The sequence below is a fragment of the Halichoerus grypus genome, chromosome 14 (genome assembly GCF_964656455.1).
Source record: "Halichoerus grypus chromosome 14, mHalGry1.hap1.1, whole genome shotgun sequence".
Classification (NCBI taxonomy): domain Eukaryota; kingdom Metazoa; phylum Chordata; class Mammalia; order Carnivora; family Phocidae; genus Halichoerus; species Halichoerus grypus.
Window position 1 is genome coordinate 41297780 of NC_135725.1, and position 20852 is coordinate 41318631.

A 20852-nucleotide genomic window follows, 5' to 3' on the forward strand; every position below is an offset into this window, starting at 1 on the left:
CAATTCTTCTAAACAAAAATCAATCTGAGGTGAACAATGAAAAATGGCAACTTGGCACCAACTTTACATGCTTTGTGTCTCTGCATGCGGTGGCAGGGTGACACCAGGAGTGCACCGCTGGTCACTTACTGCTTTTGTGGAATCAATACAATTCATTTGCTACGCATGTGAATTCTCCGGCCGGAGTGTGGGTGCACGTATGCATGGCTTGTGAGTCTGCACGTGTATCGACTCTCCAGTATCCTGTCTTTTGAATGAAGTGGTTTTACCTTAGGCTCCTGCATTTTCCCTGCCTGCTCCATCTAAGCCTTTTTTTAAGGGAGGGAGGCAGTGAGCAATGGCAGATCATCTTCACCTACAGATATTTCAAGTTACTTCCCAAAGCAGTTCGTGTTTCATTACTTCCTGCCATAGGTAAAACCTGTCTCATAAGCTTAGGCCTATTACTGCTCAGAGAAAGAGCTAACATCCTGTGCAGGCATACTGTACGCGTGTAATAAACCAAGATCCGAAGCAAATAAGAACTTCCCACCACGGCCACTTTTCTGGACACACTGAATGCACCGTCACCCCAACCAGGAAAATAACTTTCTCTAACTTATCGTATCCCAACTTAGAATTGACACACTAGGGCTGGTCACCCTGAATTGCGTGGAATAAATTCTATCTAACCAGCAGTCTGATGAATGCCATGAGGGTAAAGATGAAGAAAGTGCAACTAATGACACTCTAACAAAGAAGGTGGCCAAAAGAAAATGCCCTATGGGTTTGAATCCATTTTTAAGATGAAATTCGAGTTTTCGGTGCTAAAGACTACAGCGTGTTCGCGGTATGCGTTTCACACACGGAAGAGGTGTATGCCCCATCCAATCACTAACGCAGTTATCAAGTGTTTTAACATATTGCTGTAAAACGTTCCTCCGGCAGAATGAGTATAAATCAAAATTTTATAACAATACAGAATGCAGATGATTACATCACAGCATGAGGCATAACCAAATGCCATAGAGGAAATCATTAAACCGATCAGTAGTTTCCAGCAGAGATTTGAACAATTCGGTTACTATGTGAGCACATTAAACTAGGCCATGGAAAGAGTTAAACCACAATCTGTTCTTTGTGTGGGAAGGCAGCCCTGCTCACAGCAACCACAGCCCATGATAAGACCTCCCTATCTCCATATACTTTCTGATGCCATGCTTTCAGCTTTCACTGTAACTACAAAAACTTTGTTTATCCCCCTTAGAAATAATGCAAAGGAAGCCCCGTTTAAGGAAGTGTGGACTTAAACATGCTTTGGGAACTCACTTCCTATAATCTGACTTTTACTACGATTTATTGATATGATTAAAAAACATACATACATACTCATCAGCTAAGGAGTTGAGAATGTAAAGAATAGATGGGGGGGGGAGCTTTGTCTCATTCATTTTACCCTTGCCACGCTTTTAAAAATGTTGCATTATTGCAACAGATATTAAGCGGTGCGGTAACTCTTAAGTGCTTACATCCTTAAGTACTATGTTCAGTGACATTTCATTTTCTTATAAAGACATCAAACATACTTTTGATTAAATTTGTTTGAATTTCAAATCATCTGTCATGTAATAAATCCCAAAATTTTAATAAATTATTTTAAACAATCAAAACGCAAATTTGGAAACTGAATTTGGAATTTGTTAGCAAATGCACACAAAACAATGTGGGTTTTTTTTTTTAAGGTTGCCTTGAGTTTGTTGCCAATGCTGCCAAATAATGTTTTAAAACATAGTTTTTTCTTACTGACAAATAGAAACAGCAAACTTGCTCAGTCCACAAAGTTGCCTTATAAAAATGTTTCAGGGTTTTACTATTCTGTGGATTCCTTTCAAGTGAAACACTTGACAAGGAGACATAACCTCCAAAAAAATGATAAGTAGAGGTTTGTTATAAGTCACATACACTTCTGTATTAACATGCCTAAACTGTCATCTCCCGAGTGTGACTGTTTTCTAACACTGAGCTGCAATACATTTTTAGTAATTTTGAGAGATGTGCATATGAAGCAGAGTAACTGTCTTCATCCAAAAAAAAGAAGTGATTAAGGTATTCAAATGTCCTAATTAATAGGTTATCACAATAACACTTTAAACCATTATGAAAGTTTTTTTTTTTTTTAAGCTAAGCATATAAGTGACCTAAGATCTAATGGCTCTACACTAAGGTAATATGCCACCTCTCCCTTTTAGAATATTTATTAAAATTCATTGACATTTCTCTTTTAAAACTTCCTTTAGTTGAACTAAATTGATAAAATAAATAACCAAGTTACAAATATCAAATGTAAAAGTAAACAATCCTAATTCCACCAGAAATATTTATTTTTCTTTACAGAAACAATGGTTTCCATGAAAGGGATGGAAAATTAGATCAACAGAGAGGTGGAAGAGTAAATACTAGATATTCTTGAGGCACTGCTATATAACAATAAACCATTTAAAATATGTTCCATGAAGAACTTGAAATTTTAATAATTCAATGCAGTCATGCCAAGTGAAAGTTTTATTAAGGATTTACATTATTTTTAGAAAAAGCAAAATATTAAATCATATATGAAGGTTCTTAGTTTTCCTTTTATATCTGATTTGTACTGAAGTATAAATACTGATTTATAAGGACATACTGACACTTTTACATAACATTTTGCTAAATATCAACAACTTTAACTGTAGCTCCTTTTGAATTAAAATTCTTTCTAAAACCTAGATACTTTATTGCAACAGCTGAGACACTTTGTAAAGTTTTCAACCAATTAAGAATGTTTCTCTATTCTGCATTTACACATCCTAAAAAACATTTTGCTATAGCTAATAGACTCTTATAACACAAAGCTAAACTACTGGTCTGATATAAAAGTAACACTATTAATGTACTCTTACTTTTTGCAACACCTTACATTACCTATAAAGTCACAGAGATACTGAGAATTGGAAAGCTACAATTCCTTCTGAAGCATAGGCCTGAAATCCCCATAACAGTTTTAATACGTCAACCTAGATTTACATTATTAAAACAAGAGAGAATGTTAGTCATCATGAATTAGTGTTGTTAAGTATGTGTTCTTGAATACTAATGTGATAGCTGAATGATTATGCTGTATATGCTCCTAATATTCCATATGTCACGATGCTGCAATGTTATTTCCAACTTATAGAAATTAAGATAAAGCTAGTGACTTTACAGTGCATATTTAGAGGAAATAAAAAAATGCAGTGTAATCGCTAGCAAGGTTTCTGAGCAGCTGATGCTAGAAATATAAATTAATATAGAAAAGCAATCCTTTGCAGGTGAGAATAAGTGATGCAGTACTTTGTAAGCGAAAAAGCTTACCTCAATTTGTTTTATTTGAATTAGGCTTCAATAATGTAGAGATAATACCAAATGAACATGGTTTACCAGAAAGAAAAAAATATCCTGCTGATAGGTAATATGAAAGGTAACTTTTACAACTAAAGGTAATTCGTTATACCTGAAACAGTTTCATCATATTTATTGTCCATTATTTGTAGCTTTTAAAATACAAATAACTCAGCAACTCATTTTTCCAGTTTTGTTAAATTAAAGTGCACGTTACTTGCTGAAAATAGCCATATCTAAGTTAATCATACTCAGATGCCAAACAAAATATAAACAATAAAAAATGTGTCAGCCAAAAAGCTACAGGACTGTATCCAATCACTGAATAAGCCTTATCATTGTTTTCATCTTCATTCACAATTTATGAATGCCTCGGTCCTTTCCAATCACAATGGCTTCTAATTGTCATACAATTGAAATCTTAATCATTTGTCCATTATAAAAATGTATCATCGTGATACTGGATTTTTTAAAAAATTATAACACAACTAAGACCTGGCGACACTTCTTTAACTGTGTAGTTTTCTATGGCAATGTACAAGAAAATGGTTATCAATTACCAATGGTGACACTTCCTCCTCAAGGCTGAAGTCAACAGTCCCACACCTTTCGAGGTTTAAAATAATGCTTCAAATAACAACTCTGGGCTGATATTTAGTTAGTTCGCCAGTTGGTTAGTTAGCTGGGCAGCGATGAAAACCGTCCCCAGGTAAGTCCGTTCGGTCTCACCACTTTTCCATTTGACCGTCTGGCTTAAAATTATATAAATTGTGTTCTTAAAAATGCATCAAGCCAGTGCTTTATTTCATAACGTTGTTCCTAAAGTCTTAGGACAATTTTCAAAGTGAATTTTTTTAAAAATGACCTTACTTTTCCAGCATTACTTTCTGCCTTCCGAGCTACGCCCAAATATCATCAAATGAACAGGTCTCCACAAAATGAACATGTTCTAAAGTCCTTAACTTTCCCCAAGACCAACTAACTCGTGTCAACGTAAAGACTGCCTTTGTGGTGTGGTCACTGGAAACCTCAAAGTGCGGATCACGATGGACCAGTGTTTCAGATCCCCAAATTAAGCAAAGGAATGGGTCTCCGGACCACAACCTCCGACTCCCTTCGTCGCCCGCCCACTGCCTGCAGCGGAGTCCAGAGGCACCCACAAGGACTCGTGCTACAGTCCCCTCGCCCAAGTTCACTGGTTGTTTATAAGGGCTCTGTCCCCCCGTAAAGCTCCTCTAAAGCCCGAGTCGGTCTCAGCGCTCCAGCGACCGGCAGGGGTGGCGGTCACCCTGGGCAGGGGCGCCGCACAGCAGCAGGCACTCGGGGGGCCGCGCAGGGGCTAGCGCTCCCGGGCCGGGGCCCTGCCCACCCCCGGCGGCCTCGCCCGGCCCAGCCGCCCTGGCAGCGCGCGGGCGCCCGCTCCCCGAGCCCAGGGCGCGGGGCCGGGCGCGCGGAGTGGCCTCGGGCGAGCGGCCGCGCGCCGGCTCCCACGCCGCCCCGCAAATCCCGCGGCAACTCCGGGCCACTTCTGCGAGGGACAGGGATGTACGGAGGTTAACTAAAGCCGTTAATTGTCCGCAGACGAGAGCAACAAAACAAAACAAAGGCATTTCGGACTAGAGAGAAAGCTCGAGAGAGCGACCGAGACATGTACCTGAGTGAGACAGATGGGAGAATACATCATGACTTCGCCTTAAAACGCACTTTCCCGGAGATGCGCAAGAAAATCTTCGAGAAGCAAGAATTTCATCTATTCATTTTACAGTCATCTGAGCCCCGCGATGCGTTCAATCAGGACGGGGCTCTGCGCTGGATCACCGCAACTTCACAACAAACCCAGTCCTCCTTAAATAGCCAAAGATTCAAGTTCACTCGGCGTGCTAGATTTCCCGGGGTGAAATCCAATCTACACTTTTAACCCTCTTGCAGTCCGAGCGCGCTGGCCCTGCTCGCCGAGGCCGCCGCCGCCGCCGCCGGTGTTGGCTGCTTTTCGCCTGGGTTTGGGGATTTATTTTCTGTTTTGCAGTTGTTGTTGTTGTTGGGGGCTAGGGGGTGCGCGAAGGTTCGGCGTGGGTTGGATTGGGGTGGTGGTTGGTGGTGAAATGCTTTTTTAAAAAAGGCGGGGAGGGGGGCGCAGGAGAGAGCGCGGGAGGGAGAGCGAGGAGAATGTGTCACCGCGCTGGGAAAGTTCAAGGTTACAGCCCCGAGCACTGCGGCAGGATTCCGGAGTGGCGATCGCAGGCGAAACTTTGCCGCGAGCCGACCATGTGTGTGCGCGAGGGGGAGCGTGAGCGAGTGCGCGCGGGTGGCGGGGCGCGCGCGGGAGAGGGCCGGGTGGGGGCGGGGTGGGTGGGGGAGAAGGGAGAGGCTGGGGTGAGGGAGGGGGCTCGGGCGCAGGTCTCCCGGGCGGAAGAGGCTCGCGGCGCGGCCCCCGGCTGCAGCCGCCGCCGCCCGCGCCGGCTCTTCCACGCCCGGCCGCCCGCCCGGCCGCCCGCCTCGCCCCGCGTCTGACCCGGCCGAGCGAGGAGGCTGCTGCTGCCGCCGCCGCCGCTGCCCAGAGCCCAGGGGGATCGGAACGAGCTCCTGAAAAATCCCAAACGATAAATCCCGCTCTCCCGCTCGGCTCCAAACTCGTCTCTTTTCTGCTCTGGGCTCTTTTTTCCCCTCCCTCTCTCGCTTTCTTTCGTTGCAAAACTTGGAAGTTGAAATTTTCACCGGTTCCACCCTCTGGACCCCGCTCGAGCTCTCTCCAAATCAGACTTAAGGATTGTTTTATTATTTAATTACACAATCATCGCTTTACTCCTCCTCCTGCAAACGCGCATTCCTTTTGCACCAGCCTCTCCACACCCCCCGCCCCCCACCTTCCTCCTCCTCCTCTTGCTTCTCTCTTTCTCTTCTCTCTCTCTCTCTCTCTCTCCCTCTCATTTGTTAAAGGTCTAATATCGGTGCAACAGAACCATGACTTTTTTTTCTTTCCAAACTAGATCTTTCCGCCCTTTGGGCAAGTCCCGCACTCTCCCCACACCACCACACACACATACACACCCCCGAAAGCCCGCCCTGGAAGAGGTATTTCTGTGCTCGCTGCGGACTCTTTAAGCCGCGGGAACATCCGAGTGGGAGAAGCACTGAGCCGGTCTGGGCCCGAGAAAGGAACGAATGGAAAATTCCCTCACACCCAGGCCGCCCCGGGGCCCAGGCTGGGGCGCCGACTCTCGCACCCGGGGCGGGCGCGGTCCGCCAAGCCCGCCGGCTGAAGGGAGGAGGGGCAGGCCGAGGAGGCGGGGGCCTGAGCGAACTTCGGCTCAAGTAGTTGGGGAGCGCCGGCGCGGACGGGGGGTGGGGGGCGGGGTCCTCCGGGGTCTCCCCAGCGCGAGCCCGCGCCCCGGGGCAGCTCGGCAGAAGCGGCGCGCCGCGCTTCGCCGCGGTTTGCCGCGCTCCCGGGGGTGCCCCGTGCACGTGGCCTCGCTCGGAGCGGGAGGATCGGGCCGAGCTGCCGCCGCCGCCTCCTGCTCCCTCCTCCTTCTCCTCCTCCTCCCGCGGCCCGCTCCGCTCTCCTCCTCCTGCAGCCCCGCTGGCTCGCTCCCAATCCCCACCCCCCGGGGCCCGGGGCGCCGGCGGAAAGCGGCTCCCTCCCCGCCGGGGTGCAGGCAGGGCGGGGCGGCGGCGCGCCCGAAGCTGCGGGGAGGGCGGGCGCGCGCGCGAGCGGGGTGCGTGTGCCGCTACAGCCCTGCAGAGGCGGCCGCGCCGGCCTCGCTCCCGCGCGGAGGGCCCCGCCCCCACCCCGGCGGCGAGCCGCGGGGTCCCGAGTGAATGAACTTGATTTCGGGTATTTGGAGGGAGGCGATTTGCCTTGCACCCTTTCTGTACGCGCCCGCGGGCGCGCGCGCGTACACACACACACACACACACACACACACACTCTCACACACACACACACACACCACTCCCCGCCCCCCAAATTCCGGTTTTCGGCAAGGGGTGGGTGGGGAAGAGGTGGAAGCAAAGGCTGTCCAGACAATGGAGAGAGGAAAAGTGAGTGCCAGGGGCTCCGCGTCTACCTAGCTGGGGGCTGCCGGGGGCGGTTGGGGCCACGAAGGGGACTCGACTGCCCCAGCCCCAGGGCGGGGCCGCCCCTGCTCCCAACTGTGCTGTTGGGGTCTGGCGGGGCTCTCTGATTCTCCTTCCCTCTTCTCTTCCTCTCTTTCGGTTTTCTTCCTCAACTTTCTCCTTTCTCTCGCTCTTTCCCGCTTCTGCCCACCGTCTCCCCCCCCCCCCAGGTCCCCCCAGCGGACCTGAAGGAACCAGTGACTTTTTCCTTCACCAAGTGGGAGTTATCCACATCAAGCATTTCACAACGACACATCAAGAAAAGTAGGCAGGTTCAAGTCAACCATGAAATGGTCACTTTTTAACCCCGTCCTGTCCTCATTAGGGAAATGCTCAAACACAGTCCGTTTTCAAAGAGCGCTCTTAATGAGGCGAGCTTGCCAAGTCTACCAGCTGCAGCCCCCGTAAACCCAGAGCCCAAAGAAGAAAGGCGCTGGGGGGTGGGGAGCTGAGGAGGCCGGAGAGGGGGAGCGGTGGATCAGGGAAGACAGGTAAAGTCGGGGAAATTTCGAGAACTGCCCCGAGTTAACCCTTCAGGGCACACACCATTGGGAGCAGCCTCCCTGATCCCCCCGGAGGCAAATCCTCTAGTCAGCGTTCTGACAACGTTAATTTCCTTTGTGTGGGTCATTTCTTCTTTTTGAAAAGCCAGGATAAAGTTGACAGTCTTTATAGATGAAAGGAATGAGGTGACAGTCGGGATTAATGCAAATAAATACTCGTTTCTCTCTCAGAAATCTTTAGGCGATCTCAGATTAAAAATAAAAACCCCAAAGCATCACTTTGTATTGCACATTATGCTGCCTCTCTCTTCTCTCGTAGCGAAGTCTGAGGGGAGGGGGCGGGGAAGCGTTTTACTGATAATACCAGCTTTAACTACTGGAGTTTCCCTTTGAACAAATATTCAATTTAACCAGAGTTAATTTACCATAAAAGACATTCCCCTTGGCACGAATGCACTCATGTCCTTGAACACACCTCTTTGAATGCCTGGACTCTTACAGAAGCCATTATTCCGGGGTCTCTTTAAAAATCCGGAGCCCATCTCTCTCTCTTTCTCTCCCTCCCTCCCTCCCTTCTTCCCTCCCTCCACACCACACCACCCCCAGTGAAATCCTGGCACCCAGAGAGCGCTCCTTTCAGCCAGAGATCCCAGAACCAGCCGCTGTCCCCTGGCAAAAGAGGCCCAGGGCTGAGCCCTGGGCAAGTGTCTGCAGACATCGTACCCCTCCTCCCCTATTAGCTTCCCTTACCAACAGAAACCATTTCCCTCTGCCACCAAAACTAGGTTGCATCCAAAAGTTTCTCACAAGCTTAAAAAAGAAAAGCGAAAAATTGACAACTGTTACACAGAAGAACCCACAAATCTGCAGCAGCACCTGGGGTGAAGAAGCAGCGACAGACCCAGGTAAGATCCCAGAGAAGTGAAGATGTCTGGGGCCTCCTAGGCCTATCTCTGAGGGGTTCAAATCTCTCTCAGGTGCTCCGTGTTTGTAGAGCGCTTGTGGTTGGGGACAGTCTGATGAGCATGGAGGATGCTTGGTAGTTTTGAGTTTTGATGTGTTTCCAAGAAAAGGGAAATTGAGAAAGGAGTAATGGTGAGATGGGGTGAATGAAAAGGGAAGAAAGAATGAGCAACAGAGACATCCTGGAAGGGCTTCCTGGGTGCTCAGTTTATATGGCTTTGACTGGCCATTCAGGCCTGGGAGCCATGGGCAGGATGGCTGACATTCCCCCCCACCCCCCCCCAAAAAACACTGCTTCTTGTCCAGCCAATGTCAAGGTCACTGCAGGCCTTCCCAGGATGAACTTTAAGGGAGACTTTTGTAAAGAGAGACTGGTAGATTTGGGTGTATGGGACATCTGGCTTCTCTCAGAACATTCATCCATTACCTTTGATTTGAGAAGTACCAATCTTTTAAATCCCAGGTAGAAGAGTAGAGAGAGGAAGTGAGAAAGTACATGCATTTTATTCACTTTCCCTTTTTTCCAGCATGTCTGTGCCATGGTATTAAGAGTGGTGTTAAAGTATCTCTGAGAAGTTTCTGATACTATTAAAATGGGCCAAACACTTCTTAGCTTTGGATACTTACCTCTCCCTAAACCCTCTTTCTTCTCTCTCCCCCACACCAAAAGGTAATGACAAGCCAATTGCATTCACCCCAAAATCTGGTTTGAGGAACTAGAAAGAAGTGAAAGCCTCCTGCAGCAACAGGAATATTTGATATTTCAGAATTACTAAAATCTCCTCCCTATATCACTTACTCCCTGCCACCTTAGAGGGGAAAAAAGTTTCTTTGCTGACAGTTTGTTGACTTCAAGAAGGAATGCCAGTGCTTCAGGAGACTGGATTTTTCAAAACTCAATCGTATATTTGAAAAATTAAGCAAGTTACCCAATTGGAGCCTTTCACCGACCTCCAGAGAGGACTTGACATCTGAAGTATCTATCAATATTGATTTTCTTTTAACCTTCTCCCTTCTAAAGAAACTCAGTGACAGGTTGCAAATCCTGGGCAGTTTAGGGAAAGGTTTCTTGGAGCTTAACAAAGCTGTCATTTTCAATACACCCGATGACTTTTTTTTTTTTTTTAGCTCTTGAATGTGATTTGAGGGGAGGCTCAACAACCACACACCCTGGCCCTATCGCCAATATCAATATTTTAAAACTAAATACAAAAGAGACAGATGACCTCCTGACCCCAGGAAACAGGCCTGCAAAACTGCAAGTATCCACCACACCATGCCCAGGGATCTTTCCTTCTTCCAGATGAACCACAAAAATCATACATGTGTAGCCCGGAAAACACAATTTCATATCCACAAGCAGGAACACCAAAAATCCACTCAAAAGCACATACATAAACAACCAACAAGTACTGAAATTGCCTGCACTTGATGGGAATTGCAAAATCATGCCCAGCTCTCTCAGCCCTTAAACTACTACTGTCAAATTAGGGTAGCAATTTTTCCCTCCTAGGAAGTTCACAACTGGTTAGCTTCCCCACCCCACCCTCCCACCCCCCACTGCCAGTGCTTTGCCTTTCACTGAAATGAATAAATAACCGTGGACTTTTCTTCCCTCCTCTGGGAGCTGTTTGGTGTCCCCTGAGGACAAAACTAAATGAGAAAAATGACGCTGTTAATAATGTCGCTGCTGAAATGCCTGTACTCGACTGTTAAAAAAAAAAAATACTATCCCACTAAGTGTGCTTACATTTCGGGCACATTTACAAGCCACGACTGAATGTGAACAGCGATTGGGCCAGATTCCTCTATTAAGGTTAGCCGGTTTCCACTTCTCTCCGGAGATGAAGCCAGTTCATCAGCAGAGATTCCCAACTTCTGAAGACATTTGCTCCTGGATTACAAAGTCAGCAGTTGCCTGAAACTTTTGCATGATTTATTTTAAACCTTGAAAATCATGGTAATAATTGCCTTGCTTCACTCACAATAGTTCAAAAGTTACATACACTCTCAATACCCAGTCTCTTCTCTGCTGAGACTGAGAGTGTTGTAGTTATTTTTTCAAAATAGCTTTTTCAAAATAGCTGACCTTTAAAGTAAAACTATACTATCATCTTATTTCTACGTATAAATCGATTTTTTGTTACTCATCTGCATACACCTTTGTGACATGAAAACAGATCGGTTTTAAGGAGATGTTTAAAAAGCTTTATCCAAAATAGCCAAGTAGTCTTTACATTCTATATTAAGAAGTGCAGAAGGTGTACTGCAAAGAAACTCAAACTTTCTGCACCCCTTTCTCCAATTCTTCCTTTGAAAACTGCCATTCTGTTTCAAAATCAAAATAACGCATAACAACAGAATTGTGCGTTTTAACTTTCAAATTAAAATTTAACAAACAATTGTGTAATTACAAAGAGAAAAGACAAATAATTGGGCCTACACAAAATATATGTTCAGTAAACTTTATCTCTGAAATGTTTTAACAACACAGAAAGTTAATAAATTTCAAAGCAATAATATTGTCAAATCGTGTGATGTCAAAAGCTCTAAAAGCAAGGTTACAAATGTTCGTGACATCATATTCACTCATAATTATGCTGCTGCTCAGTCTGATCATATTAAAATTAAATAGATGTCTATGTCTGCTAAAGAATAAAAGGAATTTATTTTGGACATCAAACAATGAAACTGTCACCATTTATTGTATGAAACACTCAGCTAATCAATTTCCTATTAAAACAGCTTTCAACAATACTCAGCTTTAAAATTCATCGGGGCCAGTAAAAACCTTTTCCCAGTGCACAAGAATGCAGTCCCAACCACGACGATAATTACCCTTCTAATACTTTTATTGCCCAAGCACTTTTTCCTGTACTCCCCATCAGTTAGGCAAGAATCTGCAGTATATTGTATCAGTGAGTTGGAGTGCTTGACCTTTGCCCACATATGATTTAATAGGGACTTTTCAGCGCTGGAGCTTTCTCCATCTCTCATACCATTAAATGAAAACATCAAACCTCAAATGTAAAACTGGAAACCACAACGTTTTGTGTTTCACAACTCTTTGCAGTTTCTACTTGGCTGCTTAAAGGTCAGCTTCTTAGCCTCACGATTCTCCCCACCCCCCCGCATACAGTAAAGGTACTCAAAAGTCACACTAATTCTGATTTTGATTAAATCTTGAACTACCCAATCAGATACACACATGCACCCTGCTTATTTACACGTGCATTCTTCTTCTAACCACATAAGCATGCCTGTATGGCTTTCTGGATTTATTCCATTTTAGAGCTGATTTAAATGTCTGTTCAGTATGGGTTCAAAAGTTAACTTTTTCCCGCCTGTTGGAAAATTAAAATTACAAAGGATGGTGCTATAAGATTCATTCAAAGAACGTTAGAGTTAATCTTGTGTATTTTGGCGCCTTTTCCCTGCCAGCTACTGTACTGGGGGGGGGGTAGGGGGGGCGGGACTTGGAGATCTTGTCTGTCCCGTCTCAAGTTCAATGGCAGTTCTTCTAACCGGAGGAGAAGATGGCCATGTTCACAGCCCTAATAGTAATTCCAATCACGCCATTTCGGCATCTTGTGTCAAAGTCGAAACTGGCTTCCCCGCCCCCTTCAACCTGAAAGCTGCCAAGTCCTCACACACTCCGCATTCAACCACAACTTAATGGATGGGATATTGTGCATTAAAATGTGTCCCAGACATACTGGCGAAGAGAGCACAAGGGAAAAGAGAGGCGCGCGCGCGCTCACACACACACACACACACACACACACACACACACACACACACACACATATACACACACTTAAAGGGGTAAAAATCCTAGAGCAAAACCAACGGGACTTAAAAAAAGTATTAGGAGCGGAAGAAATCCATCATAATCTTTTTTTAAACGGGGAGGGAGGTGTGGGAGGACTAACAATTGGATCCTGCAACTTCAGGGACAAGGTGGAGGGGAACTAAACTTGGGAACAAATACTAATTTTTAAAAACTGTTAATACACCAACCAGAGCTAACTAAACTAACTACCCTCACTTATTTTAAAAAATGCACTTTTAAATGAGAATATGTAACAAAGCTGTGCATATTCACCTTAAAGTAGAGGAAAGAATGCTATAAAAAGAGAGAATGGACTACAGGGTACAACTAAAATATCATTTGTACAGTAATTTTTTTCCAGCATTGGGAGGAGGAGAAAATAGGGAATTAAGCAGGGAAAATGCTACATTTCACAGTTTGGGCTCACAATGTTATCCACTGATTCCCGCCATAAAAGTGTGACACATATACTAAAGTTGCTAAAGGTAAAAAAAAAAAAAAAGAAGTATTTGCATTGGCCTGGAAATCCAGCATTATAGCTCAACCTGTAAAGCAGATGACATTTAGGTAAAACAGTCACTTCACAATGCACAAACAGGAAAAAAAAACTGTGTTTGGGGTGAAGGGGGTGCAAGGGAAGAACAAGAGGAGCAAATAAAACCCATCATTTCAAAGTCACATACCATTGCACTGTATTGCATTAAATAAAAGAGATCTTGAGTCTGCAACAGAACCCTGGGCCGCGGACTTCACGTGTCTCAGGTACAGATTTGTGGATTTTCTCAAGGGTTGTTTGGGTGTCGCTTTTTGTGCTTAGTTTAAAAAAAAAAAAAAAGGAATCCGGGAGTAGTCTTTTATTTTTTTAATTATTATGTCTGCAAAGCCCCAATTCTTTGCCCGAGAAGAAAAAGTCAAGTCTAAAAGCAAGCAGCCCCCTCAGTCTAGATACCCAGTTTTCCTTCCTCTCACTTGCAGAAGACTGTTTCTCGTGGTTGACCTGAACGCCGTCCAGAGTGATAAGTGTGTGTGTGTGTCTGTGTGTGTGTGGCGTGTGGTGTGTGTGTGGCGTGTATGCGTGTGTGTTCGGTGGGCTCTTTATTGTTGTTTTAGCACGGCTGCTCTAGGGGAGGGGGCTGCCTCCCCTCCCGGGCTCCGGGCGCGCCCGGCAGTGGCAGCGGGCGCGGCCGCGGGGTCGCGCGCTCGCCCCTTCCCCGCCCTCGGATTGGCCTGGCCGGCGGCGGGGCTGGCCTGGCCGGCGGCGGGGCTGCCCCGGAACCGCCACCCGCCCACGCACCCTTTCCGCGCCCGGGCCGCCCTCGTCCCGCCGCCGCCTCCCAGCCTTTCTCTTTCTCCGGCTCGCCGGCCGCCCTACCCCGCCCCGCCCCGGCCGCCCCGGTGCGCGGGAAGCGCGGCTCTTCGCTTCCGCCTGGCGGCGGGAAGGAAGCCGAAAGGAGGAGGGGGAGGCGGGGGGGGGCGGGCGCGCGGCGATGCATATTCATCAGGGCGCCCGAGGCGGCGGAGGCGGGAGCGGGCCCGAGTGGGTGTGGCGGCCTGCGCGGCGCGGGCGCCCCTCGCGAGTGGCGGCTCTGCTCTTTGTGCGGCCCGGGAGGGGCAGGAGCGCGGCGAGGGCGGGCGAGGAGGGCGGCGCCGCCTGTCTGCGGGGCCGCGCGGCTCCGGTCCGCGCGCCTTTGTGCTCCCCGGGTCACGGGGCCTCCCTGCCGGCTTGCGGGAGCGGAGAGCCGGGCAGAGCTGCGGCGCGAGACTCTTCACCAAATAATAGCGATGCTGACGGAATTGGTGGTACTCCCCTACTTCCCGCCACGTTGCTCGGTCAACTTCGCAAGGTCGCGTTTGTTTCCGTGTAAAAGGACTTCGGAAATGTGCCTCCCAGCCAAGCTTTATCATTACAGCAAAGCCACCAGAAAGAGAGCACTCTTGACTTCTATTTATATGCATCCATGTGAATGTCAATAATCTAGGGGTAGGTGCAAGAAAAAATTAGCACCAAAGAAATATACAACCTTTGGGGCCCCAGAAGTAAACACTCTAGGTGAGGTTTGGTAGACAATTAGTGTTCATAAACAAACTGGGTTTGATTAGTATTTTTTTAAAGTTAAATGGATGTAGGGGTTTTGTTTAGTTTTTAAGTAATCCAGTTATTTTCATTTTAAGCGTCTGTGGTGTGGCGAAATGCTTAACGGTTAAGTTGTTATATAATTCTAATTTTCGAATCGAAGTATTAGAAGTAAAAATATAACATTAGCCCTGAATTTACATGGTACTAACCCACGTGTGCTTAGAAAAGATTTTATTACAGAGATTTTGACTAATTATGTAATTGCACAACAGACAATGGCTTCAAATATCCTCTAAAATCCCTGTTCAATTATGTGATTACCAGTGGGACCGGAATAGCTCCCGATGAATTGTTCTTATCTCTCCACTAAATGTGAGCATGGCAGTATTTTAATCCCAGTTATGTTTACCCTCAAAGTCCAAGAGAACTTAAACAACATTGTTCAGGTTCTTGGTTTCTACAATACACATTATAAAACAAGGAAGATATTTTGGCCTCATCACCCAAAAAATAAAAGGTTTTTTCTAATACACTATAGATCGTTGGCTGTATGTGAGTAATATCAATGATAATAAGCGGAAAAGTAGTAATTGTATTGACATAATTGGACTTCAGAAAATGCCAAATTTAAAAATGGGTTATTAAACTGAAGGTTTAACAGTTCCCAATTTCCCCTCTAGGAAAAACTAGCACAGTATTATCTATATAGCTTTGGGAAGGGAGCTGAGGATGGGATTACACACATGTACATATATACATACATATATATGTATGTATCTCCACACTCAGCTATAACTTCCCAAGGAAAATTAATTTTTAACGTCTATCTTGATCCAAGTTCGGTAATTTTAACCACTCAGCTAGGGTAGCTATAATTCATTCTACTCAGGCAGTCAATTCAAGTGGGTAACAAACAGATCTGTTTCCATTCTAGCCTTTCCTAATAGTAGTTTCATGGTGAAGTAAATCACGTTTAGCACTAAGGAACCAAATATAAAATATGAGAATTCAATGCAGCTAAACTTTAAAAAATTGTTGAGGATGCAAAGGAAGTGTTTAAATGGGCAGTGTTACCAAATTCTAAAACTTTTGTACAGAAGTATGCCTCAGAAAGTCTTTTCTCTTGCAATTATTTGAAGTCCATAGTGGAGTTTATACCAATCCTTCCCAACATCAATTTCATGCAAAAGAGAAATTACATTACAGGAAGAATCCAGTTTTGTTTAAGACATATCCAAAGGCATGAAATGGGGAAAGGAATAGGAAAGCGGAAAGGGAAGGATTTCCTGTGCTTTTCTAGTGATGACTTGAATGAATCTGGGGTTAGTGTCACCTGTCAGAAGATTTCTGCCTAAGCATATTATTTAGTAATAGAATGTACCGTTGTATGTCATGTGCAGTCTTTCATAGATTATCTTTTTTATTTGCATGTAATTTGTTTCTTTTGACATGTGACGCTTATAATACTTATTCTTCTACCGATTACTCTTCTGTCTGTCAAGTATGTACACATATCATAAGTAAATGATATTCAATGCTCATAAAATAAGGAAACTGATTTCCAGTCATGTCTTAGAGAAATCAGACTCACTAATTTGTAGTCCCCTCAACGGGTCGTTCCTCCTAAGTCTCTTATTTGGCTAATGATAATGGTCTTCTAATCTACACTGTTGGTTGGTTTTCCAGTTTTCATATTTTGCATTATAAATCAATATATAGAAATTAGGGGGTGCTTTTTTTAAATTAAAATTATTTTGGTTAAAAACCTTTCCTAGAATATAATTAAGGTCGAATATCTTTTTATATTAGTCTTTCTAGAAATTATAACTAGTCATTTTTTAAAAATAAGGACTGTCCAATGTTACTTAGGCATTTTGGCCCTCTGACACATCTAACTGAAGTGATTCCAGTAGAAAAGCTAATTTTTTTCTGCCTTCAGTTGCAAGCACAATTGATTCCTTAGAACTAACTAGAAGATTCGCGAGTACACTGACACTTTAGATTTTCTGTTTTTTCTTAAAGCCAATTAACTGGTAATGCAGTTTCTGTATGTTTTCTTCAAATTAAGAAATTTTTTTAATGTACTACAACATCTGCATGTGTTTATCTTTGAGAATAATCACTATATAATTATTTCTAAAAGCATGCATTATTACAATGCTTTATGTCATAATTGAAGTAATTCTTCTACCCCATCTAAACCAGTAATTTTCAGTCATTACCCCAAAGGTGTTTATTTTATCTGACTTCGCTATTTCTCAAAAATATAGGAAGTGTGTTTTGATTTCTATTTTTTTTATTAAAGGGCACGCGCTAATTTATTAGATTATTATATTTAGTCATTATTATGCTAGCATGTGGGCAAACTTAATTTATATAATAAAGATAGTGGAATACTTAAGACATGATACTAAATAAAACACACCATCTTTTAAAACAATTGGATAATTTTTTTAAGAATTTAAAAACTGCATAAGGTATAAGCCTGTGTAAGCATTCATATTGCATATCGCCTCCAGGAAATAGTTTCAAAAATTTCTTAATTATTTTAAAAATATTTAGAGAGTCTTAAAGTAGGACACGTATAAAGTGCCAAGTTCTGGCACTTCGTTTTAGTTCTGTAGATGAGAGCAGTCTTCGTACAACTTTTACTGAGGAAAGGAGAATGCATATCTAGTATATTGTTGTGGAAGAAGAATACCCAAGTATGAACAACAACCTCTGGTAATTATTTTTATTTTCCATTGGTTCTAGCAGTCTTCAGCTATAATCCATTGTGCCTCTTCTTCAGACACTGATTGTAAAAAATAAAACGTCTTTCCCACAAGACATAGTTGCTCATCCTACAGAATTATATCTGGGGAAAAGACTTCAAAAGATTACCAGATAAGCCCTTGCAATGGAGTCGAAACCCCACACTGCCCAAGACAGGCACACCAGGTCCTTTTCTGACCATTGAGATATAGGTACAAAAATAAATACACGCAGTGTTCCTTCTTTCACTAACTGCACGCTGCACCTGTGCACACATATATCTGATGACATCTGCTAACATAATAAATCTCAAGTGGTTTGTGGTGTCATCAAAAACCTGAGATGGTGGTATGGCTCATAGCCTCCCCAATCCCAGGCTATGGTTGTTAAATTTCACAGGCAAAACAGAGACAGACTTAGACTCATTCTGTACAGGAACCAGGGGTTTTCAAGAGCAGGTTGAGGTGGTTTACCAAAAGGGAAAAAAAAAGCCTCTAGTTATGACTCAGTGTGTGAAAAATTTGCTCTCTGATTCAATGGTGATAAATCAAGGATGTCTCCCAGCTTTGAAAAAACCATTTTTATCTCAATTGTTACGAATTCTCAATTTGAAGTATCCACCTTCCCTGGCCTACTTATGTTTTGAAGACTTACTTTAGGAAAGAAAAGCTATGAACAATTAAATCTTCATATCTTGCTTACTCACACTTCTGTATAACTTTAGTTTCAACCATCAAAATGCCCATAAAAAGAATACAATGAACTTGAATGAATTTAGGCTGTAATGATGATTAAATTGAGCAAAGGAAACACAAGTGTTTTCTCAAAAAATGTTCGGGATATTTTGTGCCATATGTAAGGTTTCTGAAACAACAGAATCACTAAGGTATTTTTTTAACCATTTTCAAAAAACAGAAGCATCTGGTAATCCAGAAATCAGTGAGGCAACAGGATGCAAGAAAGCGCTAGACAGTCTACTGATCCTTCAATATAGTCCTGGCAAAGGACCATCCTGCCTTTTGCTCAGTGGGCCATTTTCAACAAGAAAACAAAAGTCAAGCCCCCTGCATCCACATCCTGTGGCTACTTATCCTCAGGGTCAAAGATCCTTCTTGGCATATCTAGAACATGGCGACATCATTTCAAATTGCCCACTACTAAAGAAGATCAATAACCCCATTTTGTGTCTTCATTCCATAACTAAGAAAGCCTCGATACAGCCTGGGGCATAGAGGAAGAATGCAATTCTTCTACAAACATGTATCACATGCTTAGTATGGGTCTCGACCTGGGGCTGGGCACTCCCGTACAAGGATGAATACATTTTTGAAGATTTCTGAATTTATGGTACAAAGGCCTTCCACTGCTTTGTGCTAATATTCTCTTCTACATTTGTTGAGAAAAGAGTAAACTTCCTGTGGGATATCTTAAAAGCCTTCAAATAAACACATTAAATAACAACCTTTGGGTTTTTTTGCTCACTTTACGGGTAGTTGATGTGGGATAGAAACCAAAGAAAAATGTAATTAGGGACGGTAAGTCAGGTGCCCTTCCCACCCCCACCCACCCACTAAAAACAAAACCAAACCCTCGAATAATGCATTCAAAAGCCAAACTAACAACGTCAGGAAATTTTTGATACCAATATTCTTCATGATGTGGGAAGTATTTTTGTAAACAACAGGGGGGCAAAAAAGAGGAGCAACGTTAGGTGGAAAAATTCAGGCGCACAGAGTTTACCTATGTGCAATTAACACTGTCCTAACAGCTTATCGTTTAAGGATGGTTGTCAAGCAAATACACAGAACGGTAGAAATACAAGTTTCAAGAACATACCTAATATCACTGCCCTTCACTTTTTCTCTTCATGTCTGGCACCATTCTGAGTTGCCCTCAGTATTTCTTTTACCAATATCTTTTTAATTTTCTTGTTGTTATACAAGCAAACAAGAGTGAGACCCTTTATCTTTTTTTTTAAGAGTAGAGACAATTTCAGTGAACAATTAGCAAAGTAAATGACATCCACCCACAGTCCCATCACCTAAAAAACCTGTTTCATTTGCATATATTCCAATCCAGTATTTGCTTCTGTGCTTATGTATTATTTGGCAGAGTTATAAGATTTTAAGGTCGATAGAATTTTGTTCCGGAACTCTTCCACTTAACCTGCTATTCGTATCCTTGATATTAACGAAAGGGTGCAAAACTGCAAGATGCTAAAACTAGAAGAGACTTTGGGGACTTCTAGACAAGAGATGAAGAAACAAAACTGGCAGCATCCTGTGTTTTGCCCTGTCATCTTTTGAATATTGGAATCCATTTATAAGGTTGGGGCAGAGTCGCTGCCCCTTTAGATGGGGCTCGATCTCCTGGGCCCCCTGTTACATTCCACTGGCCCGCTTCCCTCGTGTGGGTCTACCCACTGCCTCTCACACCCACGAGTTTACAACCCTTGATCCAAACCAACTGCTCTTCTTATAGATGAGAAATCAAAACAAGGTTCAGAGAGAGAAAATGACTTGGTTAAGGCTATGAAGCTAATTAGCAGCCATGCTGGCGTTAGAGAAGAGGCCACTGACTCGAAACAAGTGCTCTTTTTATTAATGTTTATTTCAGAGCATGTGGAGAAGCGGGGTTCTGTGCGTCAGCATGACAACCTCACCAGAGCTACCGTGACTGCAAGCTCCTTTATAGACTGAAATGTCCCAGGTTAGCCACTCACCACCTTTTATGCTCCAGGTCGTAATTAACATTTGATGTCCACAAGCCAGACACCTGAACCTCCATAAATCCTGACTGTACTCACAGTGTTCGTTCTCGCTTTAAAAAGAAAATATCAGAATGCAAGGGAGGGAAGCTGATCACTTTATAGAGATAACGTCAAATCTGCTCTCGTTGATAAAGTAAAATACTTTATAATATTCCTATCAGACATATCTCACAAAGGTGCGATGTTCTGCCCCAACCCTACTAGACAACCACTATCCTAGAAAATCTAAAACTCCCCTATCTGTGCAGCGACTGTATTTTCTGAATGTTAAATCAGGACACATGGTACAACTAAGAACTTTTTTGGAAACGAATTTAAGATTTTGGAAAGTTTTACACGAGTTTGTAAAAATGAATCATTGTTAGCTATGGTTTAATAAATGGGCTCTATGAAAAATATTAAACATGTGTACCATCCAGGAGTGCCTGATCTCTACATCCATGT

At 43.8% G+C, this 20852-nt stretch overlaps 2 protein-coding genes across 14 annotated transcripts in view; one reads left to right on the plus strand and one right to left on the minus strand.

Annotated features, from left to right (window-relative positions):
* Positions 1-20852, minus strand: part of NFIB (nuclear factor I B) — a 436890-nt gene that overhangs the window by 226904 nt on the left and 189134 nt on the right. For 2 of the 13 annotated variants that reach the window (XM_078062331.1, XM_078062330.1), the window contains exon 1: positions 5051-6232. The exons of 8 other annotated variants lie outside the window; for them this stretch is intronic. In XM_078062331.1, coding sequence (XP_077918457.1) covers positions 5051-5080 — 30 coding nt within the window. In that variant the 5' untranslated portion in view covers positions 5081-6232. Of the gene's footprint in view, positions 1-5050; positions 6236-20852 lie in introns of those variants that run through there. 3 more of the 13 variants (XM_078062333.1, XM_078062338.1, XM_078062340.1) reach the window with 3 other exon arrangements.
* On the plus strand, positions 5563-11803 carry LOC144378798 (uncharacterized). The gene is made up of 4 exons (XM_078062182.1): positions 5563-5683; positions 6694-7434; positions 8798-8917; positions 10104-11803. The coding sequence occupies exons 1-4, from the start codon at positions 5563-5565 to the stop codon at positions 10280-10282; spliced, it is 1161 nt and encodes a 386-aa protein (XP_077918308.1). The 3' UTR covers positions 10283-11803.

Coding starts and splice junctions, on each gene's coding strand:
- LOC144378798 (XM_078062182.1), top strand. CDS start 5,563: ATGTGTCACCGCGCTGGGAAAGTTCAAGGTTACAGCCCCGAGCACTGC. Junction 5,684..6,693: donor GTGTGTGCGCGAGGGGGAGC/GTGAGCGAGTGC, acceptor CGGGGGCCTGAG/CGAACTTCGGCTCAAGTAGT. Junction 7,435..8,797: donor AGACAATGGAGAGAGGAAAA/GTGAGTGCCAGG, acceptor CACCAAAACTAG/GTTGCATCCAAAAGTTTCTC.